The sequence below is a fragment of the Prionailurus viverrinus genome, chromosome D4, assembly GCF_022837055.1.
Source record: "Prionailurus viverrinus isolate Anna chromosome D4, UM_Priviv_1.0, whole genome shotgun sequence".
NCBI classification, from domain to species: Eukaryota; Metazoa; Chordata; class Mammalia; order Carnivora; family Felidae; genus Prionailurus; species Prionailurus viverrinus.
The window spans coordinates 78,821,999-78,847,890 of NC_062573.1; the positions used below are offsets into that span (position 1 = coordinate 78,821,999).

Below are 25,892 nucleotides of genomic sequence, written 5' to 3' on the forward strand. Positions count from 1 at the left end.
GAGTCCTTTTACAGGCAGCTTTGTTCCTTGTCTTTCTCCTCCTTCTCCTTCTGAGATTCAGCTTTTCGCTTTTCAACATCGCTGGAAATAAATAAACAAGTGGCCTAAATACATCTGCTTGTGTTGCCTTGATTTCTTCCCTATTATTACTATTTAACAGACTCAGAGACACTCTTTATCCCAAATTCTTCCCATTTTTCTTCTGAACATCCTCTTTATGGTAAATTTTTCCTCTTTTCAAGTGCGCGCTTTTGACTCTGCAGAAATTAACTTTCCTTTCTGTAAAACTGCAAACACTCATACTTTCTTACTTGAAGTCATTTGGTTTCTATAAACTCCTGGAAATCTTTCTTTCAGGCTGTTCTGAAAATTGCTCTTCCAGTGTGGGGAGGAATAGACTTTTCCTTTTTTTCAAACACATGCTCCGTTGCCCAATTCTGGATTGGATTAATGTCAGCTCAATGGCTCTTTATCATGTGCCTGTTACATACGAGGCCTCACGTCCTGTGAACAGTCCCTGCGTTCTTAACTTTTTTCCAAACTCTGCCTTGAAACGTTTTCAGGACCTCTTCTCTCCAGGGTATAGCTTCGTCCATTGGACCTTCCTTCCCTTGAAGTAGTCTGCTCCACTGCGGCTGTTCCTCTTTTCCCAACTGCATGGAACTTTCCGATTTCGACTTTTAAACTTTCCATAGTCTTCTTTCCTCTCTGATGGGGAAAAAAAAAACTTACCAAAAAATAGACCATCACAGATGTTTCAAATAGTCTCCCTTCTGACTTTGCACTATAACTTCAATGTGCAACAGGTTTCAAAACTTACTTAAAATGGTTTAGAAGAATAACTTCTATTTGTCTCCCTTGTGAGCAGGACTTTCTTTTTATCTATAGGCTTTTGACATTACCAAAAAAAAAAAAAAAAAAAAAATCCAGCTGTTTACAGCCTTAACTTTGACTTACAGATAGTTTTGTTAGCCCTGTTGATATGGTCTTATTTTTTTGTCTCCATCTATAAAATATATGTAAGACCTATAATAATACAGGTAGTCTAAGGTATAAAAATAGATGATTGTCATGTGAGCCAGAGAAAATTGTGCCATAATTTTGAAGACTTTAAACATGAGGGATCTTCAAGGTCCGACTACATATTTTGTAGCTAAAGTGACATCTAACTGACGTCCTTGACATGTTTCAGCCCATCGATGGTATGCACGACAAGGGGATTGTAGAAGATATCCATTGTGGATCCATGAAGGGCACCGGTATGCGGCCACCGCACCCAGGCATGGGTCCTCCCCAGAGTCCGATGGATCAACACAGCCAAGGTTTGTGTCTGCTCCACACCTGACATTGGCTCAGTTCCATAGCCTTTCATCTTTCTTATTGGTTAGTTAATTTATTTTTTTAACATTTATTTATTTTTGAGAGAGAGAGAGAGACAGAGAGCGAGCGAGTGAGAATGAGCAGGGAAGGGACAGAGAGAGACGGAGACAGAGAATCTGAAGCAGGCTCCAGGCTCTGAGCTGTCAGCACAGAGCCTGACACGGGGCTCGAACCCACAAACTACGAGATCATGACCTGAGCTGAAGTCAGGTGCTCAACTGACCAAGCCACCCAGGCGCCCCTCTTATTGGTTATTTTAATTGTGGTTTCCAAAGAACGTGTCTAAGGGAGATCGAGTCCTGCAGGCTTCATTTCCCCCTTCCCCCGCCAACACCACTATGATTTATATGGACAGTTTTATTTCCAAAATACTAATAAATTCTACTAGCCACCCTGCGTCCAAGCAGTTTACAGAGTGCTTTGTGTACTTTATGCAGATTCTTTCTCGTGATCTTGTAAGGTAAATTAGGGCACCCCAGTGTTAACAGATGGGAAGTTAAAGCTCCGAGAATTTACTGTGTTTTCCTAAGTTTACACATCCAGTAAGTGACGGGGCCAGAAGGAGAATCCAGGTCTGCCTCCAAATGACAGCATAGATGTGAAGGTAAGATGAGCCACCGTGTCCCTTGGATTGCATGCTCTTGCGTTGTCTGTAAGGTGGCTTTTTTCTGGCAGCGGAATTACCTGTCGTTGCTGATGGGTGGCTGCATTAGTCTCCTAAGGCCGCCATAACAAATTCCCACCAACTGGTGGTGGGGTGGGGGTGGGGGGCGGCTCAGAACAATAGAAATTTATTCTCTCATGGTTCTGGAGCCTGGAAACCTGAAATCAAGGTATCAACAAGTCCGTGCTCTCTCTGAAAGCTCTGGGGAAGAATCTTGTTTTGCCTTGTTTTGCCTTGTTTTCCTGTTTGTAAATTCAGGAAGCCTCTGGTGGCTGAGAGCTTGACACTCCTTGGCTTGTCGATCTCTCATTCCAATCTGTCTTGGTCTCCATGTGACATTTTTCCTGAGTGTCTGTGCCTGTGTCCAGATTTCACTCTTCTCATAAGGACACTAGTCATTGGTTTAGGGTCTTAATCCATTATGACCTCATCTTAACTTGATTATGTCTGCAAAGATCCTGTTTCCAAATAATTTGGTTGTATTCATAGGTTCTAGAGGTTAGGGCTTTAGCATATCTCTGCAGAGGACATAATTCAACCCACAACAATGGCCAATCAATCTATGGTATATTTCTCTTCTCCTTGGTGCCTTCTTCCCTAAGACATAGTAAAGATACCGCCAAGTCTTTGAGTACAATGTAACCTGTTTTCACAGTCATTTAATGATCATTTCAGCATGCAAGGGCATGCATTCATCTAGGACCAGTTAACCCTAATATGTTGATATATAATTCAAAGTTTGTGGTTTATGTGTTGGTGTGCATACTCCTTTGTAGTTTAATATATGTAGTCTTTTTCTCTATTCATGATCAGCCATCCATCCATCCGAGGAGAGATTTTTTGACTGAGGATTTAGAGAAGTGTGTTCACAATTTTAACAGATATATAAATAAGCAAATCATGGAGGCATAGGAGTGTATCGTCATTAATGTTTAAGCAGGTTTTGAATATCTCAGACTCCGATCTGAATTTTGATGGCGGGCAGGTCTAAGGGTCACAGAGGACTCACCAAATGTTGACTACCATGTTGTCAGAAAAGGAGCCTGATTCATTGGGCCTTTTTGTTTTGTTTTTAATTTTTTTTTAATGTTTATTTATTTTTGAGACAGAGAGAGACAGAACATGAATGGGGGAGGGTCAGAGAGAGAGGGAGACATAGAATCGGAAGCAGGCTCCAGGCTCTGAGCCACCAGCCCAGAGCCTGACACGGGGCTCGAACTCACGAACCGTGAGATCGTGACCTGAGCTGAAGTCGGATGCTCAACCGACTGAGCCACCCAGGCGCCCCAGGGGCCTTTTTGCAGTATAGGAAGAAAACATTTGACCCATTCGGTGTTCAAGAATGGATTTAGACAGCACTTCCAGGTTTAACATTTAAATATTAAGGAGCCAGGTGCGAGCCAGGTGCATTCACAGAGCCAATATAGACCTCATTTGTACTGTCTGGGAGATGTAGACGAGTGACATTCAGTAATTCTCGAAGCCAGGTGCTTGTTCTCTCTGCTCCCAGCTTGGCAGTACCTCTAGTCATAGGGTCCGAGCAAAACTCTCAACACAAAACACTTCCAATGCATGAACTTTACGTGAGCGTTTTTACTTTTATGTATCTTAGAATTGCTCTCATTGCTTGGTTCCTCTTATTCCGCTTGGAATCTCCAAGACGTTGGCACAAGATCTAGCACACAACTGGATAGATACCTAGTTAATTTCACTCATGTAGGCAGAGAAGTGACCTGATGCATTCACAAGTCAACAATTCTAAATAGATACTAATTTTTATGTAATTTCAGGAAGTTCTAATTACTTGGAAACGTAGAGGTCTGCATTTAAATGGAATCAGAATTAGCACGTAATATTTTTCTCCAAACTAGCAAAGTGCATTGCAGGCTGGGGAATGAGTTATTTAAAAGCATAGTTTTGAGTAAAGTAGTATTGGTATAATGGAGTCTTATTCTATATAATGATCTAAAAAGAATTTAGACTCTGTAATAGCATGTCTCTTTAAAAACCCCATTGTAAAAAGCCATTTATAAACACACAGGTATAGAGAGGTGTGGCATTGATTGGAAGGCTGCCAGCTCTAACTACCTAGCAACATATTAGGTTATTTTAAGGTATTGGTTGAGAAGGAAAACCATTTCCTTCAATAAATACTGAATTGTGTACCTTATGGTCTCAATGATAACATTGTTTATTTTTAGTCCGTTGGATAGAAAAAGTCTTCCAAGGCAAGTATATAATAATGTGTGTGTGTGTGTGTGTGTGCGCGCGTGCGCGCGCGCGAAGAGAAAATTCATATAAAAATTGGCACTTATAAGTTCAAGATTATTAAAAGGAGAGACGTGACTGCTTCTCTCTGAGGCAAGGTGAAACTGGGGAGATATTGGCCCTCGAAGACCAGGGAAGTAAAACTGCCACTTTTGGACCACTTTCGAGTGAGCAAATCAGACTAGTTCAAAAAGAGTAGACTCCATATCGACGCTGGCATCTTGCAGACGAATGTATATTCACTCTCAGGCAATTTCCTCACCCCGTTTTCTCAACTAAAGATAATTACTAAAATATGTTATGTTGTATCATCATTTAGATTCTGTTTTTTCCTGAAGTTTTATGGAAGGTAGGATAAAAAAAAATCTCTCTCTCTTTAGCTGAAACACTCACATTTTTAGCGTCATACTGTGATAGAATGATTCTGTTACCATCCCCTGTATTTTCTGGGGGGAAAAATTCCCATCCCCAGTTTCTTCTTGTCACATTTGAGGTGAAACTTGGTTGCACTGACGAATTCTGGAAAATGATTTTTATTCCACTCTCAGCTTCTTCCTTAGTGAATTTGAGGTAAACTTAATCACTGTCCCTGATGTAACTGTCTCACCTTCCTCCCTTGCTTCGTCTTGCCTGTACTCCACAGTTTAAAAGAGCAATTTGGTTAACAGTTGAGTTTAGACTGGATTGTCTGGTGTTTTGGCCCATTGTATTAGGCATCCTGTGACTTATCTTGGGGTAAGCTATAATTGATGACCTGAAGAAAATAGGAGAGACCATAAGACGGGAGACACATGACCCATTTTAATGTAGAAGGAGTATCTCTCCTACTATGAAAATGCCAGCAGGAAGTTTTTGGTAGCAGGTTTCTCCCTCTGTGGTAGGTAGAGGGTTGGCCAAAACGGTGTCAGGAAGCTGCTTCCTAAAGAACAAATTCCCATTTTGCACCAGCATTACAATGAAGGGGCAAATGTAAGCCTCATTAAGAAGGAAGAATGTTCGGGGTGCCTGGGTGGCTCAGTCGGTTAAGCGTCCGACTTCGGCTCAGGTCACTATCTCGTGGTCTGTGAGTTCGAGCCCCGCGTCGGGCTCTGGGCTGATGGCTCAGAGCCTGGATCCTGTTTCCGATTCTGTGTCTCCCTCTCTCTCTGCCCCTCCCCCGTTCATGCTCTGTCTCTCTCTGTCTCAAAAATAAATAAAGGTTAAAAAAAAAAATTAAAAAAAAGAAGGAAGAATGTTCATGACAAAGTTAGGTATATATTGTGGGTCCCATCTAAACCTTTTCTGTTTTAAGTGGCAGCATACTGGGCTGTACGTGTCTGCTGGCCCTGTAGGCTGCTTTCAGGTTCAAGGGCATTTTCTTGGCCAACTTCTATGACTAACTAGAACCCTAGTGGCTGAGTGGTTTTGCATTTCCTTATGAAGTAGGGATTTGGAGAACAAGAGTCAGTGGATCCTCAGTGCAGGATTTCTCTGAATGGAGCTCTACTTCTCCCACCCTTTGATTGGACAGAACCTACCCTTGTCTTAGAGGATCAGACGAAATTTGTTTCCCTTGGCAATTCGACATACAAGTTACATCCCTTTTTCCCCCTCTAGTTTTGCACATGGTGACGGTTGAGTCCCCAGTCACTGTTGGTCAGATATTCTTGGGGCTCTGTGATCCCACATGGACGCACAGAGCACTTTCAGCCCAATCCCAACGTGGGCTCAAACACAAAGCAGATGTCTAATAACCGCGGGTGTGATGACCTTTATGATAATTGTGACTCAAGTACATTTACTAAAAGGCAATGACCTTTAATATTTTATACTGTGTCTTAGGACATCGGTGATTTGATTAATTAGTGCTTAGTTTGAATTCGGGACAGGCTTTAGGATTGCAGGAGGCCGCCTTGTTCCCTCCTTCACTTCACCTTGGGTCTCCCTGCAACAGTGTTCGGTCATATGTTTTTCCAGGAATTCTTTGGCCGGGATATGCAGTTCATCTCCTGAAAATGAGTTCCTTGAAGTATTTTATGCATTTTTGACTTTTCTTCCCCAAGAAAAGTATTCTTAAGTTTCCCATGTAGATCTCTTATAAGCCCAAACAGATTCCTCTCATGTTTATGTCATATTGTAAATGGTTCTAGAAGGATTGGTGAGACTTTCGAGTCTCTAACTTATTTTTGTAAAACCAGATTAATATTAGACGCTGGAGAGAGCATGTACACATTGGAATCACACGGACTTTGGTTTGAATTTCGGAGCTACAGAGATCTCATTGTGTGACCTTGGGTAACTCACTCACACTCTGAGCCTCAGTTCCCTTATTTAAAAAAAGAATGAGGTGGGGGTGCCTAGGTGGCTCAGCTGGTTAAGTGTCCCACTTTGGCTCAGGTCGCGATCTCACGGTTCATGGGCTCAAGCCCCGCATTGGGCTGTCTGCTGTCAGCATAGAGCCCCCTTTGGATCCTCTCTCCCTCTCTCTCTTTGCCCCTTCCCCACTCATGCTCTCTGTTTCCCTCTCTCACAAATAAACATTTAAAAAATACATAAAAATAAGAAAAATTTGAAAATGAGGGGACAACACATAGGCTCTGAGGATGTTGTGGGGATTAAAGAAATAATGTGTACTCCACTCCTATCCTTTTAATTCTCCTTACCATGTCTGTGCTCCCACTAGCCTAAAAGCCGCTGGCCAGATCACCATGTTGCCTTCAGCTGACTTCAGTCCCTCTTACCCACAGCTAGAAGAGTCCCTGGGGACCAATGATCCCCCAGAGTCGTCACCGGTGACATAAGCAGTGACTGATGATCCTGAGAGTGTAAATACCTCAAGTTTCTTCCTCCCCCAGCTCCCTGGGATAATTTGGAGGCAAGTTATTTCACCTTATGTCCCTGAGCGTCTACCAGAGATTAATCTGCAGATACCCACTCTAGCAGCTGCCGTCCCTGCCTTATGCCACCTTTTTATACCCCTGCCAGTATCCCCGCACCTTTTGCCCAAATCACTCACACTCAATCCTTCCATCAGGCTCTGTTTCGAGGGAGCACTCAACTTGGGTAGTGCCTACAACAGTGGAGGCCCTCAATAATTGTGCATAATAAGAAACCAGATAATCATTTGCTGTCCTCATAAGAGACTCTTCATTCCCTTTTGTGATATCGAACCCACCTCCAGGTTTTGTTCTGTCAGTTGAAGCCAGTCTTAATGTATACTGCTCTCCCCTGGTGCCTTTCGTTTAGGTATATGGCAGCCACTGACAGTTTACCTTCTAGGACACATGCGGTCTTTGATCACTCGACATGTGGCTTCTACTCTTTGAGGTGTGTTGTGACTTAGTATGAAAAAAAAAAAAAAGAATGGATGTAAAATATGTCTAATAATTTTTATATTTTGAAATGATACTATTTTGGGGTTTGTTGATGTCAGTGAAACATTATTAAAATGAGCTTTGTTTCTTTTACCTGTTAATGTGACTCCTAGAAAATTTTAATTTGTATGCCTCTGGTGTATAGAAATTTGATAATTCCATGTACTTCTGTGATTATTGAATGGTATATATCCTACATTCCTCTAAACAGGCAGTGCTGTTGCAGAAAATTATCCCAGTAGCCAGGAATGCCTGGCCCACGGGGGTCACTGGGGGCAGCGTGTGATCTCCTCTCCTGTTTTATTCCAGGCTACATGTCGCCGCACCCGTCTCCGCTGGGAGCCCCAGAGCACGTCTCCAGTCCTATGTCGGGGGGCGGCCCGACCCCACCCCAGATGCCGCCCAGCCAGCCGGGGCCCCTCCTGTCGGGCGATCCGCAGGCGATGAGCCAGCCCAACAGAGGTCCCTCGCCTTTCAGCCCCGTCCAGCTGCATCAGCTGCGAGCTCAGATTTTAGCTTACAAAATGCTGGCCCGCGGCCAGCCCCTCCCCGAAACGCTGCAGCTTGCAGTGCAGGGGAAAAGGACGTTGCCCGGCATGCAGCAGCCGCAGCCGCAGCCCCAGCCGCCCTCGCAGCCCCAGCCGCAGGCACAGCAGCCACAGCAGCAGGCCCTTGTTAACTACAACAGACCATCTGGTAGGTTAACGTGCCACCCAATGAATAACGCGGTGCTCCGGCTCGGATAAGGACTGCTCCGGGTGCGCAAGCGCTGGGTCGCCCGAAGCCCAGGGCTGACTTAGCCCTTTGTTGTACCTCGTTGGCTGTCATGCCTTCCTTCGCTCACTTGGCCAGGATCCTTGGGCTCCTGTGCCGTAGAGTCTGAGGCAGGAGGCGGTGTGTCCCCCGTGATTCTGCATTCTCTTCCAAGAGGTTCAAGGTCTGTCGGAAGCCCGTGCACAACCCCCCCCTACCCCCAGGTTAAGAGCCCTGCACGCGGTGTGTCCCATCGCCAAAATGCGCCCCCAGAATCTGGTCCCCGCGAGCCATCTTAGGTTGGTTGACTTATTTATTTCTACCCGGTTTGTCTTGCGAAAAGCATTGAGGGAGGCTTCCTAGGAGCACACCTGCAGTAAAATCATGATCAGGTAGGAAATCAGAAGCAAAGGGAATCGAAATCAGGGTCAGGGAGGTCAGGGACACGGGCTGACAAGAGCTCCAACGGCTGTTGCCTCCGAGCAAGTGGACTCTAGTTTCCGGGCAGTCAGGAAAGGGGTGGGGTGGGGGGGAGGGTCTGGTACCAAATCTTCACCCTTCAGAAGCAAGTAGCTCACCGGTGTCTCAGAGGAAAACGGAGCATTTTCTAGCATGAGGCAATAAAATAGATTCTCCGGGTGGGATTATATTTTTAATTACCGCTATTATTATTATTATTATTATTATTATTATAAAAGACACTGCGTGACAGGCATCAGTGACATTTGTTCATAATAAACCGAGTAACAGAATCCACATGGCCTATTTCTTATATATACCCTGGCATCAAAGCTTAAGCTGTGCTGTTATGTAACAGGTGGAGATGAGATAGTCCTTTCCAGGGCCTTCTGGTGGTCTGGCTTGATCCTGCTGATAGAATTTAGAGGTGCAGGAGGCTAGGGGATGAGCTTCCACGCACTTTATTTTCTCTGGTAGGCTTTTTTTGTTAACCACCAGGTAAGCAAAGAGTTTATGGTTCTGTCCTGATTAGAGCTTTGAATCCCAGGGAATTTTGAATTCCCAGGGTCTTCTTTGACGTTGACATCCTTCCTGCGAATGGTTCCCTCTCCTTAGGGCAGGCTACGACATGCTGATTCCTGCACACAATTGGTGCAGGAAATGGGTACTTTTTCTAGGTTTGGGGACTGAAGTAGTATAGAAGAGTTCAGGTGATGATGATGATGATGAAGTACTCTGTCTTCGGAGTTTGTGTTTCTCTTCTGGTAGGGATAAACTCACCTTGTTAACTGTGGCTGTATATTTAGGAATGGATTTGAAAGAGTAAGAAAGGATCATGTCAGATTCAGATCATTTTGTAGTGACCGTGGCGCTTTGGTAGGTGAAGGATGCTATGGCACTGAACCTCTAGGGTCTGCAAACGTAGAGGAAAACCACGCATAAAATGGTAGTTTGCATATTTGATGCGTTTAGAGGTTTTAAAATGGCATAACTCCAGCTCTGGGGAAGGCAGCCAGATGAAAGAAAGAAATACACGCACGTCTCTGGGTGCATAGCTTACACTTAGGGCGCACCTACTGGCATACCTCGTGCACCATGCTCAGCGATGAGTACTTTACATCCAGAACATGGCGAGTCGGGACTCATATACCAGCAGCCTGACCTCAAGAGCCCACGTCTTTTAACCGCTGCCCTGTACTGGCTCCCTCATCACAACGGAGCTCACCACCAGGGAAAGAACCCCATCCCAAACTCTGTGCACCAGATGCAAGCATTTTACTCCTGTGTGTGTCAAAAGGAAAAACATCTTCGCTCCTTATGTAGAGCCTTTTAACTTGCTCTTTAGACACAACGTCAAGGAAATTGGCACATCTTGATAACCCACATCTCAGGGCAGTTTCCAGTAGAGACAGAGTGACAGGAATCAGATAGTTAAGCACCTCCCAAGAGGTAGTGGTGTGGGACCCTGTCAGTAGGCACCTGTCACCGCACCTCGATGCGTGTCCTGGGGTGCCATCTCATCACAGACCTCCATGAGCATTGGTATTTTTTTTTAATGACCTACGCTCAGCAGGAAAACATCCCAAAGCCTCCCTTCAGAAGGCAGGAAGGTAATCAATTCATTTCAGATACCTTTTCACCCGAAGTTCGAATAAGCAGACCCAATGACAGAGTAGAACTTAGGGAACGAAGTCGTGGTTGTCTGGATGCTTGGGAAGAGCAACCACTCCATGCCCCAGTACAACACAATCCTGAGTGCGCTTTCTGGACCCTCTCCAGAAGAGAGGGCTCCGTGTCTTTTCTGTCTTCGATGCTTGGGCCTTCCCTCACCAGGCTCCTGTTGTCGGGAGGAACTCATTTTCTTACTCACCACTCATGTCTCGTGTTTCTAGAAAGCAGGCTTCATTACAAGTGAAAATATTAGGGCAGGTAGTGTTTCATGCCAGAGAGGGGTAGGGAGGCCCTGGGTAACTTTGGAAGAAATAACCTGTTAACAGAGCAGATCCATTTCTGCCGCTGGGAAGGGGCTTACACCTGACATTGTTGCAGAACGTGTCCCCAAATCTCAGATTTTAGAGGGAAATGACAATCTTCCTTGACAAAGACTTTTTTTGTTTTTGGTTTTGTTTTTTGGTGGGGGTGAGGAGGAGGTTGGCGTTTAGGACAAGTCAAAAGAAGAATATTTTTTCCGAGTTAATATTACTTTTCTTGTTATTGTTTACCTCCATCCCTCCCTAATTAAAAAAAAAAGTATTGTTGTGTATAAATCCCTCTACTAATATTTCAGGAAACAATAAGTTTTTAAGTATGTCCACTTACCTAGAGGTAGCTACGATTCCGTGTTTCTTTTGTCCCACTTTGTAGCGTTACTCATGTGTGAGGAGAATCTTTTTGGTTGAGGTGGTCTGCCTCAAACCTACTCCAGAGTTGTAACTCACCCAAAGTGGCATATATCATAGGCACCGCTAGAGAATTACTGGTTGACTGCAGGAGTTGTGCACTGAACAAATAATTCTTCAGCCTTTGCCTGCTGTGGGCTCTGTGCAAATGTAACCCATCATCTCCCTTTTCATTTTGATTTATCTTTTTATTTTATAGAGACTAAAGCAAATTTAAATTAGGAACTGTAATAAAAAAGGTTTGGGGGTGTTTTGTTGTTGTTGTTTTGTTTTTTTGGTGTATATGGAGTAAAGGACCTTACGATAGAAAGTAAAAGTTTCACTGCCACTTTTCTTTAGTGCCTGTCTCTCTCCTGCTTCGCCCCTCCTTTTAGTATCTAAAACTTCTAGGTATCCTCAATGTAATAAATACACTTCATTACATTTTTTTTTCCAACCCACGGAAACCACTTAAATCCCTATTTAAGGCACAGAATATTGAGTAACTATCCTAGTGTGTCAGAAGACAGTGAGTTCTGAATGAACAGAAATTCTGTACATGCGAGACTCAGGTATTTTCATAAGTTTGTTTCCCTGTTGTTTTGTTGTTGTTGTTTATTTATTTTGAGAGAGCGAGTGGTGGAGGGACAGAGAGAGAGAGGGAGAGAGAGAATCCCTAGCAGGTTCCACGCTGTCAGCATGGAGCCTGATGTGAGATCATGACCTGAGCCGAAATCAAAGAGTCAGATGCTCAACCGACTGAGCCACCTGGGCTCAGTTTCCCTGTTTCATAACATCAGGCATAGGGATCCGTCGGAGAATGATCCCTCCCACCCCCGACACACACACACACACACACACACCTTGGTTGCCCTGGGAGACTCTCAGGGACGTCAGGACATAATACATCTGCCTAGATTTCCAAGGTGGGAGCTCAGGGGAAAACAGACATGTTTGGAGCCTTGGCAACTAAGCCTAAATTGTTTATGTTGGGGGGCGGGTAGGCGATAAGATAGGGAATGTAATTTGTTTTGCGTTTGAAGATACCAGGGAGAAGTCTTATCTTCTGGCAGACCACGAGTGTCTATTGCAGAGATGGTTTCTGTCGATAGGAAGCGCAGCCAGGCAGGCACCTCAGGTGTGGAAGCCGCCTGTGGGACAGGCAGGAAGCCTGATGAACAGGTAGTTACATTCCAGGCACCTCCAGTTGCTGCAAGCTGCATTCAGTTCCCTGGCCTCTGTAAATAGAAGTTGTTATGTAATCTATTGGAGGCGGGGGGGGGGGGGGGGGAAGGCCCACGCAGTAAGTGAACTTGCGGTGTTTAGTGAGGAAAGGAATTTGCTTGTAAGTGGCTCTGATAGCAGATTAGCAGGAAGCACATGGCAGGCTGACTTATCTGTGTATTTGTGCTGAGTTGTTGTAAACTGTAGAGGCATTTTGAAGTTTGCTGGAGAAAAGCGTACTCCCAACGTTGCCAGCTAATACACTACCAAGTTTCCTAAAAGGCCTTTCTGTTGCCGTGGGGTTTTTCTAGAAAGCGAAATTAATTCAATTAGACTTCTTAACCTTTGTGGCCGTGGTAGCGGTAAGAATGACAAGAGCAGAGGGTGGAATCTACATTATCTCATTGTACCTCACGACCACCCTCTTATCCCCATTCTGCAGATGAGAAAACCGAGGCACAACTTGCTCAGGCTTACACCACCAGTAGGTGGTAGAGCTGAGGTGACCTGGGAAGATACAGGGTGTTTTAAACGTGCCCATTTCATTCACAGCAAACCGTAGTACTTTTCAAATTGGAGATTGGAATATGTAGGTTCACGTTGGGGCCTCTCCCTGCTTCTCAATTTTAAGGGTCAATCAGCCAGATAAGAATGTCTTTGGACTTAATGGATTAAAGAAGTCTAGTCTGGTGCATGCGTGTTAGACCTCGTTTTGAGTCATAGGCTAAAAATGACCAGAAGTGGAACCAGGGATATCCGACATGCTCTGGATACCTTCCTTTGCTGAAATGTGGCTTTAAAAATAGTGACTTGAATTTACCTCAAGGAGTCATCAGAGGCTTCTGCATAGGTATTTGCCGGCTATTGGCTCCGGAACGGGTGGAATGCGTAACCCCAGTGCCCTGTTATGGCTTTTGTTGATGAATTCTGTAAACTTGGAAAGGAGGAAAATCCCTTTCAGAACTGAGTGTAAAGTAATTGTTATCTTACCACTAAGACCCAAATTTTGTTTTTGTTCAAGTTGGTAGTGTTTTTAGAGGGCTTCAATGTATTCAGTTGATTATTTAGTGTGCTTATACCAAGCCTTTAAATATACCAGTTTCCTGAGTCTACTAAGGAGATTTATAGAATCACAGAGAATGAAAAAAAAAAAAGAATCAGAGAATTAACATAACTGTTAGAAATCTCTGTCTCCTCTCTTTGGACTGGAATCATATCTAAAACAACCCCAAGGGAAAATCTACCCTGTTTTAAAGCCCTCTAGGGAGAAAATATTCTAGAACGTCCCTCCATAACTCATTCCCATGCTTAACGACCCTGAGATTTAACGTTTAGAAATTGGTTTCTTATGTATGGATAAAAGAAACTCTAAATATAAAATATTATGAAACGCGATACATTATGTAAAAGACTTTCCCATTCAGAAAAAAAATCAGAAAGTACTTAGATGAAAAGAATATCTTTATTATGATAGTACTGTCTACAATGCTTAAAATAGAAAATTTTTAAAAATGCATTTTCTCTCCAGAGTTTTTCATCCCCCCCACTAGACCCAGGGGCTACAGATTGCCTCAGGATTATGTAGCTCTATGTATTTTGGAAAGTTTTACCTAATTTCACAGGGAAGGGGAAAGAAGAACAACAGTAACACCACACACACACACACACACATACGTGCTCATGTATGTGCCCATGCACACGCACATATGCCCACACTCATGCACATGCGCGTGCACACACACACAACACACAGTTTCCTAAGCAGTTTGCTCTGTTTTCTCACGTTCCTCATGTCAGAATTTTTGCTGACACTCTCCCTGCGTTGTCAGTTGAAGCCCATTTCCAAATGGTATTTGCTGGAAATTGAATAAATATGTCTCATCTTTCATAATGTGTGTCTTTGGATGGTTAATTATTAAGGGGTTCTGAAGTATATAGACTATTATTTTGTTGCCATTGAATGATTTTAACTTTTCTTAGAGAAAATACGGCAAATACCCAGAAGAATGCAGAGGTTTTAATAGCTTAGTGAGCTTTATTTCTTTTCTTTTTTTTTTTCATTTACTAATTCATCTGGTAGCATCGCTAATCTTATTTATAATTTTGAAGTAAGTAAAAATTTACCTAGGAGGAGAGAGGGAGAGGACTTCTTATTTTAGGTCCATACATAGCAATCAATTTAAACTCCTGAGGTTTAATGTGGAAAATTGCATTAAATTAAGTTATTAAGTGCATTTTGATAAGCTGGATGATTACATATCCCTTTATTCTTTTAGCATGAGAAAAATGCTCTCTTGAATCTTAATATTTACTACTTTTTATTAGGTGGGATGAGTGGCTCCCCCCCCCCCCCCCCACCAGACACACACACTGCAATGTTTTTAGAAACATTTTCTAATATGTAGTAAAAAAAAACCAAAACAACAACAAAAAAAAAACTTAAGTTCCTGAGATGCACTGATTAAGCCTGAAATGTGCTTTATAGGTCATTAAGGAAAAATGTGTGCCCCTTTCAGTTCACATCAGAGGACTGGCCAGGCTGCTGGCTGTTATTTGCAAGGCAAGGGTTTCAACAGCAAGGCTGCTGCAGAACAAGACCGGGGTCTGCCTAGAGCCGCGTTTTTTGGCGCAATTTGCAAAAATGTGATTTTTAGGACCGCACCCAAATCGCATCTGACTGTTCCATGACTCCCTTGCTTTTCTGAACTCTTGAATGCACCTGTAATTGTAATTCTTTAAAAACAAAACAAAATAAAAATCACTGTGGAGTTACATTAATTGCTGGGCCTCCGTTCCTTTAATCAGTTTATTCCTTTAGTTATTTATGGACCATTTCGCCAGTGTTCGTTAGTGAATGCCATTTCCCTATGCGGACAGATGCCAGGTTCTTCTTTCCTTTTCTGTCCTTTCCTCCCCTGCCCTCCTGCCTTCCCTTGAGACAGTTTACTTGTCCCCATGGCGGGTCCCCTTGGGGCACCGGGCAGGCCGGGGGTGCGCAGGGGCGCCGGCCCGCCCGAGCTGCTGCTGCCCATGTCGCTCTTGTCCCGCAGGCCCGGGGCCGGAGCTGAGTGGCCCGAACACCCCGCAGAAGCTGCCGGTGCCTGCGCCCAGCGGCCGGCCCTCGCCCGCCCCCCCCGCCGCCGCGCAGCCCCCCGCCGCCGCCGTGCCCGGGCCCTCCGTGCCACAGCCGGCCCCGGGGCAGCCGTCGCCCATCCTGCAGCTGCAGCAGAAGCAGAGCCGTATCAGCCCCATCCAGAAACCGCAGGGCCTGGACCCCGTGGAGATCCTGCAGGAGCGCGAGTACAGGTAAGATACTGTTTCCCGCCCCGCCCCTCCCCCCCCCCCTCGCCCGGGGGTGTGTGGACCGCTGGTGTGGTGGGCATGCTTCCCAATGGGACAAGGCACAGGTCAAAACTCAGGCTGCGGGAAGAATGTCCTTGGAACAAGGGTTTGTTTGCCATAGCGGTGTCAGGAGGGGGCCTCTGGGTTCTCAGGACGGTGAGTGTCATTCACTGAGTCCAGAAAGCTGTCATCACCCGCCATGACATGCCAGGCACTGTGTCAGGCACTGGGGATGCAAAGATCAAAGTCCAGCCAGGAGTGCCTGTGGATGCAAGAAAGCAGACCCAGCATACTTGGCCTATCTGTGCAGGGTGTCTCTCAGTTTATCCTTGAATGATGGCTTCGAGCTGGTCTCATGCTACTAAAGCCTACATAGTGGCTCACTGTAATATATTCTTTGTTTTCATGCATGCATTTGTGGGTCTACAGCTTGGCCCAGCCTTAGTGGTAAGCCCGATAGAAGTGTCTTCATGTGGGGTCCTTCTTTAAACTCTTCGTTCCAGAAACCTAATTTTCACCTGATTTGGCAAATTTATCTGAATCAGTAGTGGGCAAACCTTTTCTGCAAACGGCGGGATGGTTAAAACTTTACCCTTTTCAGGACTGTGGCAAAGGCCTCTCAGCTCTGCTAAGAGCATCCACAGACAATAATGGGCTGGCTGTGTTCCAGTAAAACTTTATTTACAGAAACAGGCTGTGGAAAGGATTTGGCCCACAGGCTGAAGTTAGCGGACCCTTGATGTAAATACTTAATGTTAACCAAAAAGAGAGTCCAGGAGTGTTCTGTCACTTACCAGCTGTGTTACCTTGGTGAAGTTACATCTGTTTTCCATGACTCAGTTTCCACATCTGTTAGAAGAAGGTGTTATAGTACCTCTTGTAGGGGGAGAGATTCAATGATAGAAAGACTTTCAGTACATATCAGCTATGATTATTTCCCAATTATTATTTAATTTCAAAGAAATTGTAAGGGAAGGTCAGTAAATAACATCTAGCTTCCCTTTAAAGACATCACCTTAGTCTTTATTGAAAAACACATGACTTACATGTTACTAGATTAAAACACTGAGTTACCAGCTTTGGTAGTTAACTGTGAAAGAAATCACAGTAACTTGCCCGTAAATGTGTGTAGCTTTTTGGATGAAGAGCAAAACTTTCCTCTCTGTACTATTACTAATCCTCAACAAAGAGCTTTTGTATTGCTGTTTCCTAAATTTTATGTATCCCTAGAGAACTACATATACATCATCAGTTGGTATTGTAGTGTTGACAGGCGGATCACTGTGTGGTACAAAGTCACATAGCACTAGGTTCCTATCTGGGGCAGAAGCTTTATTCATATGCGGTACTTTCTTTACATCACTACTGAATAAAAAAAAAAAAAGTCAAAAGGATTTTTTAAAAAGGCAGTAAGTAGCACCGAGGGGTATTGTTTAGTTACTCTAAAATTCTGACTTCCAAAGAACTAACTTTTTTTTGTCCTTACCTCGAATGTACCAGTGTTGTTACTACGTCATGTGAACTACATTCATAACATAGACACTCTCTCTACCTAGAAATACATCTGGACTTTTCTCCTTGTTCAGCCTGTGTTGTGCGGGGCGGGGGGTGGGGGGGAGGCAGGCAGGTGTATGTGCATTTTACTGACTCCTAAGTTTTCTTCATTTTTACCAGAACTGTATTTGCAGGACTTTCTTGTCATGAGCCCCATTTTTAGCACCCTTGGATGGCCTCCCAAAGTATACAGTACTAAGTAGGACTATGTAGCCTATTCCAGTGTGTGAAAAGCTTTGGTCCTCCAGTCCCGTATCAATAAGAAAAAAATACATGAGTCGGGATCTTTTAAATTATAAGCAGAATGTGGTGGAATGGCTATTTTTGATATTATTATTGTTACTTGATGAAATGTCTCCTCTTTTGTAAATATGCGTGGCTTCCGGAGTGATTGCTCTGGCAACTCTGGGCCTGAAAAGCAGGTGGGGTCTTGGGGCTGAACTTTCCCATGGCCGTCTTGAGAAAGAGCACGGGTTTCTCCTGGCAACATCACAGGGCATCTTGTATCTTCTTTAATTAGAGAGAGATGGCTGGCTTCCCCATCTGGAGATAAATGGTTCAGCTGCAGAGAGGAGTTAACTTTATCCTTCAGAAGGGGTTAGATCGAGTGCCTTAGGCTCTTGTAAGAGACAGCTAAGCAACTTTGCCTTTTGCCCCTCTTTGAGAGAATGGCTTCCTGGTCTTTAGCACTAGTAGCTGGAAAGGTCCTGTGTATCTTTACCTTCTGATCAAGTATTTGAGCAAGGTCTAAAGTATATAGATATATGTGTGTGTGTATATATGTGTATGTGTGTATATATATGTATATGTACATGTATGTGTACATGTAATATATGTATACATATATTTGTTTTATAATTTATGTACTTAATTGGAGCAAAAACCATCTGATCGATTATTTGAGCAAGGTGTAAAAGATATCAATAGATAGATAGATATCTCCTTTATAATTTTATGTACTTAGTTGGAGCAAAGAAATCATCTGTCAGAATTTCTTTAACAGATGTTCATGTCTTTGACCATGGTAATATCACTTACCTTGTCTGTGAAAATTGAAAGGAAGTTGTCAGAATCTCAAATTTCTTTTTGACTTTTAAGTCGCTTGGCTGTTTCTCTTGCTCATCATAAAAGCAGAATCTTGACAAACTGACCTTCTTGATTCAACAACAGCATAAATAAGTTTCTGCGCCTGAACACTTTGCCTCAAATCTGTGCAGTCTGCGGTGAAAACATTTTGTTCCCATCTAAATTGTATCCTTTCTTTTTTGACCATCTTTCTCTTACTGATGAAACTCAGTGCCTTTTTCTGTAGTTCAGCGTCAGAGAGAGAGTTCCAGTTTGTTCTTGCTGTTGTTGTTGGTGGTGGTGGTCTTTCCAGCACGCTTCTCTTGCCCTGTCAGTATACCTGACTTCACTTCTCCCATCCTGAGTTCGATTTTCGGGCAAAAGCGCTCCGGTTGTCACGTTAGTGTGTAAACGAATGGATTCCGCAAGCGTTTTCACGGAAGATGCATTTCACATTCAAAGGAGTTTATTTGAGAAGCTCCCCTTTGAAACACGCCAGCCCTCTTTGGCATTAATTTCAAATTCAGTATGAAAATAGTAGCACACCTTGCTTCAGGAAGCAAGCGTGTTTTTTGTCCTTCCCTGATCCCCACTGCAACCCTGAAACTCCTTCTCAAAAATTACCAAGGGCTGTTTGATCAGCAGAGTTACGGAAAGTCATTTTCCCCCACCCTCTCCCCTCTCTCTCCCCCCCACCCCTTTTTAAAGTGTCACTCAGCTCCTTGAAGGAACAAAATGTACCAGTGTCATTTTCTGTTCAAATAACTCTCCTACAGGAATCATAAACTTCTCCTCTGGACCTGAACAAATATCTGTTACCTTTAATGGAACTCTTTTTCTTGCTGGAACAGTAACCCCTCTTGATTTACTGTTCAATCTGTATGAAAAACCTGAGTGACCTAATTCTGCTTCAATTTTCTGTACTCGTGAGGACACCAAATGAGTCTCCCGCAGTTATACAGTATTACATGTGTTGTTGTTTCGCGAAGTTTAGAATCCTGAATCTCTTTATTGGACTACCTGCTGAATTCCATTGATGGGAAGATGAAATTGTCTGGCGAGGAGCATTATTTAAAATGAAGATTTCTATTAACAACGACGACCACCACCACAAAGAAATAAAATTTTCTACGTTAAAGCAGCCCCTCCTGTCCCCTCGCTACCCACCCACCATGTGCGGAATTCAACGCATGTAATTTTACCGCGGAACCTACCTTTCCTCTTCTGTAGTTTTGCACGATGGCACTTTGCACTTTCCACCTCCCTCTCATAAAAGAAAGATTCTTTTGTGTTGGGGAATCTGAGATTCCTTGGCAAATTACTAGGCCCTTGGGAGATGCAGATATTTTGGGAAGCAGTGCCCCCCACTGCTCCCCACAGACTCTGAGGCTACATCTGCCCCCATCCCTGCCTCCCCACATCCCTGCATCTCCCACTCCCATCGGGGGAATTAATCTCTGTACTCTCAGCCCAGTTGTCCTAAGATTATTTATTTCGTCCTAATTCCATAGACCTTTAGAAGATTAAGAAAAAGCAGCTATGCCTCTGATTTCTCACTTGACCCACTTGGTCAGACAAAGTAAGCCCAAACACCAAGGGATGGTTGAATTTCCGAGATATTCACATGAAACAAACAAACAAACAAACAAACAAACAAAAGTTTGTGGTAAATCTAGAAGCGAGGAAGTAGCCTAACTAAATCACTGACTCTCATCTACCTCCCTGTGATATTTAATTCTCCTATACTGTGGCCTTCACTTGACATGAGTAAAGCTGTTTTGGCTTAGTTTTCTTTTGTTTTGTTTTTTTTCCTATTTAAATTAAATATTTGAAAAAAACCACACTATAACAGGTTTTTTTTTTTTCTCTTAATGTCGTAGTTAAGATGTACCATCTCTGGCCATAGTTAGAGATTTTTGGCAAAGTGAATATTTAAGAAATTGAATTGGACAAAGGAAATGGATCTTTGCTCCATACGGTGAAAATTAAAAAAAAAAGAAAGAAACTCTGATGAAAATCCCATGAGTATCAGTAGTAATAGGAATGCACAAGAACAGTGGGTGAGGTGGGGCAGTCTGGCCAAAAGAATACAATGTGGAAGTTTGTTTATTTTTCTATTCTTTAAAATTTGTAAGTGTTCCTTTTTTTTATTTCAAAAATGGTGGAAGTTTCTTACCGTCATTTGAACTCACAAGTGTTTATTCTGCTGCATGTATAAGCCGTTTAAGGGCCTGTTTGCTTGTGTTAGTACAGAGGGCTGCAAAAAACAGCATGATAACACGGACAGCGCCAATAATAGCATGTTCTGCCATCAAATCGTTCAGTAAATCAGAATTAATAACACGTATGTACCAAATAAAATAGGAATCTGTCAGGATATTATTTCCAGCAAAGTCAATGAAAAAATGATGTGCTTCCCTTACTGTCATTTTTTAAAGTTTTGAAAAAGATGACATTTTGCTTCTCTACCAAAGCAAACAGTTGCAAGTTCTGTACATTTTTTTGGTTTGGTTTGGTTTTTAACGTTTATTTATTTTTGGGACAGAGAGAGACAGAGCATGAACGGGGGAGGGGCAGAGAGAGAGAGGGAGACACAGAATCGGAAACAGGCTCCAGGCTCCGAGCCATCAGCCCAGAGCCTGACGCGGGGCTCGAACTCACGCGAGATCACTCGAGATCTCGCGAGATCATGAACTCACGGACCGCGAGATCGTGACCTGGCGGAAGTCGGACGCTCAACCGACTGCGCCACCCAGGCGCCCCTGGTTTGGTTTTTAAAAGCACTCAGTTTTTGATATTTGGGCTAACTGAAGTAGTAAGATAATTTTGTGGGCCCTCGCTCAGAGATTGTACTTTTTCATGTTGACGCACACAGAGCATCGTAAAGGTCGACAAAACCATAATACAGATTTGTATTTATTTAGTCGTTTATTATTAATATTTTTAAAGATTTGATTTTTTAAGGAATCTCTATACCCAGCTCAGGGCTAGAACTCACAACCCTGAGATCAAGGGTCACACGCTCCACCGACTGAGCCAGCCAGACACCCCGCATGATACGAGTTTTTAAAAGAATCTTTAATTATCAGCTTTTATAGTTGAGGTCCAGGAAAGCTGCAGTCAGAAAGTGTGTATTAATTGCCTATGGTGTCCCTGCAGGTGTCAGGCAAATGAGGCTCCTATCCGGGCTCCCTCCTTCACTAGTTCTGTGAAGTTTGCGTGTTTCTTACTGTCTCCAAACCTCAGTTTTCTCATCAGTAAGATGGCACCTCTATAGCATTTACCTTGTAGGGGTGCATGCATGTGTGTGTGCGTGTGTGTGTGTGTGTGTGTGTGTGTGTGTGTGTGTGAGACAGAGAGAGTGAGTACGTGCAAAGGAGGGAGGGAGAAAGAATTGAAGAAAGTTCTACCTTAAATACACCTTAGCACAGTTAATGTTAACTTAATTTAACTTACTACCTTTTACTATTCTTCATGAAAACTTTTCCAAGACACTTCTGCCCCAAGTTTGGAGGGAGGTAGTTCTAAAAATAGATTTTAAATGGCATGCAATTATTTGTAAGAATAGGATCCAGGCGAAATCTGAAGCCGGTTTGTATGGGGTCACAGTAAAAGTATCCCGGCTGAATGAAGAAAGTGGGGTATGTTTTGTTTTCTCTTCTGCCTTTATTTTGAAGAATGACCTGCAGTTATATTCCTGATGATGTCGGAGATGAGAATCTCTAGCAACCCTTTTTCTAGAAACGTAGTTTTTAAATACTGTTACTCTACCATCTCCCGCTACCCCAAACCTGATTTTTAAAAATGCCTACTTTGCCTTTTCTCAGACAAGCACTGCTCAGAGAGGAAGTGGTCGTGGTTGGCAGGCTCCCTCCGTGAATGTTTTGGGTTGGTTGATTTCTGTGGCCTCAGCACCTAAAAGTGCTCTTGTTCACTCAGCTTCAACGGCTGTTGTCATCAGCATCTTGGCAAAGAGGGCACATGGCCTGGTTGCCTAGGACGGAACTGGGAGTCAGAAAGAAAACTCTGTTGTCTCAGCTCTGCACTCTGGCTGCCTGGGCATTTGGGAGCAGATCACATTGTCCTGTCTCTCATGTTCTCTCTGTCTGAAGCAAGTCATGGCACTGGACTGCCTTCCTAGATGCATCCTGAGTCTTCCTTTCTGGGTGTTCGAGAGAGAGAGATGTTGTGAAGAAGGCCAGAGTGTTGAGCAACATACGGCACCTGTCCGCGTCAATGCAGAGGTCGCTCTTCTCCGTTTAACATCAGATAATCCAGCTGGGCATCAGGAATTCGCCGACAGCAAGATCCGGGATATGTTTTGCCAGAACTTAAACCTGAGGGTTACTGTTTATCATTCAAGACTCCGTTGTAATGTATATTTCCCCCTCCCCCTCCCCCCATTTCCTTATCTCCTTTAGACTCCAGGCCCGCATAGCTCATAGGATCCAAGAACTGGAAAATCTGCCTGGCTCTCTGCCACCAGATTTACGAACCAAAGCAACTGTGGAGCTGAAAGCACTTCGCTTACTCAATTTCCAGCGTCAGGTAATACCTTTTCCCCAGCGAATCCGAGATGAAGGAAATAAGCGGAAGTCTGTTCAATATTGTTATAAAGATATAAACTTAGTAAAACTAGTGTGTATTTCCAACCAGCAGCATAGAGCCAAAAGTAATGAAGATGAATTGTTTATTATTCTACTTTTTTTCTTCTGTATATCAGAGTCATTTTTTTTTCACCCATATTACGGTTTCCAAAGTCAGAGTAATGGCATTTTGTTACCATGGATGAAACCTTGAGAATAAATGGTTTAGCTTGCCTTTATGACTCCAAAGAAAAAGATAGAAGGGGGTCGATCAGAGTCTTTTTGTAAACACAAATGTAAAATCCTAGCCATTCCGAATTCTCCTCTGCTGAATTGATAGCCCCTCATTTGTAGAAATACATAGCACTGTTTTCTAACGGCTGATTATTCATCGGAGCCTAAGTTTGAAGCATTTGACCACATCAGGCCCACGTATTTACTAATCAGTGGACTGTTACCTAGTGTTCTTGCTGTGGTTCTTAGCAGTGACTGATTAATAAAAGCTAGCATGGTGATCTGTTTTATAACTGCCGAGTCTGTAGGAGACTAGTGAAATGAAGTAGAGATAGTTTTACGTTGGTGAGTTTTGCTCTGTGGACCCAAAAGGTGCACGTCTCCTGGTCCGCACCCTGCCTCGTTTAGCCAAAGGGGAGAGGGGACACATGCTTGCCAGGCAGGTGGGTTTACTTGATGAAGGTCTCCGGGCGTGCAAAATGAATTATTAATGAATGAAAGTGGTTTGGAAGTATTGAATTGCATGATTCAGTCTGTTGCGGGATGTGACTAAAATCACAAAGGCACCCCACTTGCTACTGTCATAGGAACTCGGTTGGGAGTACATTTGCCCTATGGGTTACAATGTCGCAGGAGGGTGTCTTGGTGACAGGGTGCTCCTTGGCCATAGCTTTGTGAGAGTAGCTTTCAGCTGAAATTCTAAAAGAAAGAAAATAAAAGGCCCTGAATGCCATTTACTTCCTTTCCTATACAGGACTTCACGAAACGCACTTCATGAAGTGCTTGCTAAAATTTTGTGAAAATGATTAATAACCGAATATATCTTCACAAAATAAGATTATATCCAGATTTGCTTCTGTGTGCTGGACTCTTACCAGTCTCTGATTTTTTTGCTTGATGGTGTAGAAAAGTCCACCCTCTATGAAATTTTCCCAGTGAATTAACTATAGTTGATGCTGATTTGAGATTCAGTTAGATTGTTATTTTAACGTATATGCCCAATCCTTCCCCCACCCCCACCACCCCAGCTGCTACCACATAACGTACAACATGGATAAGGCACTACGTTTATGATAATCTAAAAAGAAGTCCACGATCTAGTGTGAAAGTTAAATATCTTGGAAAGAATATCATCGTTGGGAGTGGGGGAAGCCAAAGCCCGTATTTCCCATTTTTCATATGAAAATTAACATTGAATTAATATTGTTTGAGTACCTGCTGCTACTGTGCATGAACAAGAAGTAACGTTTCTACTCTTTTTTGCAGAGCATCATTAAAGTCCATCTTTAGACACAAAGAGAATGTTAGTATGGCACTTAAAATGAAGTAAAATATTTCAGAAGCTCATTAGCTAATTAATACCATTAGAATAATTAAACAGAATGAATTAATTTATTGAACACCCAAGACAGGTTTTGGTTAGTGTTTTTGTTCGTGTTACAGTGCTGTAAGTTTCTGTTTTTGTTTTTAATCTGAATTACTTGGAAAGAACACTTTTACCGTCTTTGAAAGTGCTGCGTGGATTTGGCACGATGTAGTCCCTTCACTTACAAAAAACAAGGCCAACTCCGATGGAGAACCTTGTAGAGACCCCATTCTGCCCCACCAACGGGGAGCAGGGCAGTGGAGGCTGTCCAGGAGCCAGGCCTCTGTTTGGGGAAGCTTTCCCAACGGCTCCCCGCTCCCCCCTTGACCTTGACAGCTGAGACAAGAGGTGGTGGCCTGCATGCGACGAGACACAACCCTGGAGACGGCCCTCAACTCCAAAGCATACAAACGGAGCAAGCGCCAGACCCTGAGGGAGGCCCGCATGACGGAGAAACTGGAGAAGCAGCAGAAGATTGAGCAGGAAAGGAAGCGTCGACAGAAGCACCAGGTATTGGGGGGTGGACTGTGTGGCCCTACATTGACGGACACGCCTGACTGAGCCCTCAGGTGGACTCAGAAGGACTGAGAAATGTACTGGCGAGGGCAGTGGGGACAAACCATGAGAACAGAAAGGTCCCTTGCAACTCCCGTGTTCCAGCTGCCCCATGTGAGACAGGCCAGGCTAGGGAAGTGGGTGGCCTGTCCATGGGACTGTGAGGGGATCAGTGGAGGACCCTGCTTTCTGAATTCCCGGCAGGTGTCTTCTGCATAATCCCACGGCCAGCTGCCACCCCGATGGCCTGGAAAAGAAATGAAGAGAGCAAAACAGTTTTTGGTTTTTTTTTTTTTAATTTCTTATTTATTTTTTGAGAGCGAGACACAGAGTGTGAGTGGGGGAGGGGCAGACAGAGAAGGAGACACAGAATCCGAAGCAGGCTCCAGGCTCTGAGCTGTCAACACAGAGCCCGAAGCGGGGCTCGAACCTACAAACTGTGAGATCATGACCAGAGCCGAAGTCTGAGGCTTAACTGACGAGCCACCCAGGCTCCCCAAAACAGTTATTTTTATAAAGAATGTAAATACAGCCTCCTGGGCTTTTCTGGGGCCCCGTTGGAGGTTTCATAGGGGCAGAGTTAAAAAAATTTTTTTTTTAGCATTTATTTATTTTTGAGAGAGAGAGAGTGAAACAGCGCAAGCCAGGGAGGGGTAGAGAGAGGGAGAAACACAAAATGCGAAGCAGGCTCCAGGCTCTGAGCTGCCAGCA

The 25,892-nt window shown here is 43.7% G+C and overlaps 1 protein-coding gene across 8 annotated transcripts in view; it reads left to right on the top strand.

The window, feature by feature from the left end:
- SMARCA2 (SWI/SNF related, matrix associated, actin dependent regulator of chromatin, subfamily a, member 2) overlaps nt 1–25,892 on the top strand; it is a 180,726-nt gene that overhangs the window by 17,157 nt on the left and 137,677 nt on the right. For all 8 annotated transcript variants that reach the window (XM_047831352.1, XM_047831354.1, XM_047831357.1 and 5 more), the window contains exons 3-7: nt 1,193–1,322; nt 7,975–8,361; nt 15,530–15,785; nt 22,862–22,988; nt 24,963–25,136. In XM_047831352.1, coding sequence (XP_047687308.1) covers nt 1,193–1,322; nt 7,975–8,361; nt 15,530–15,785; nt 22,862–22,988; nt 24,963–25,136 — 1,074 coding nt within the window. The remainder of the gene's footprint in view (nt 1–1,192; nt 1,323–7,974; nt 8,362–15,529; nt 15,786–22,861; nt 22,989–24,962; nt 25,137–25,892) is intronic.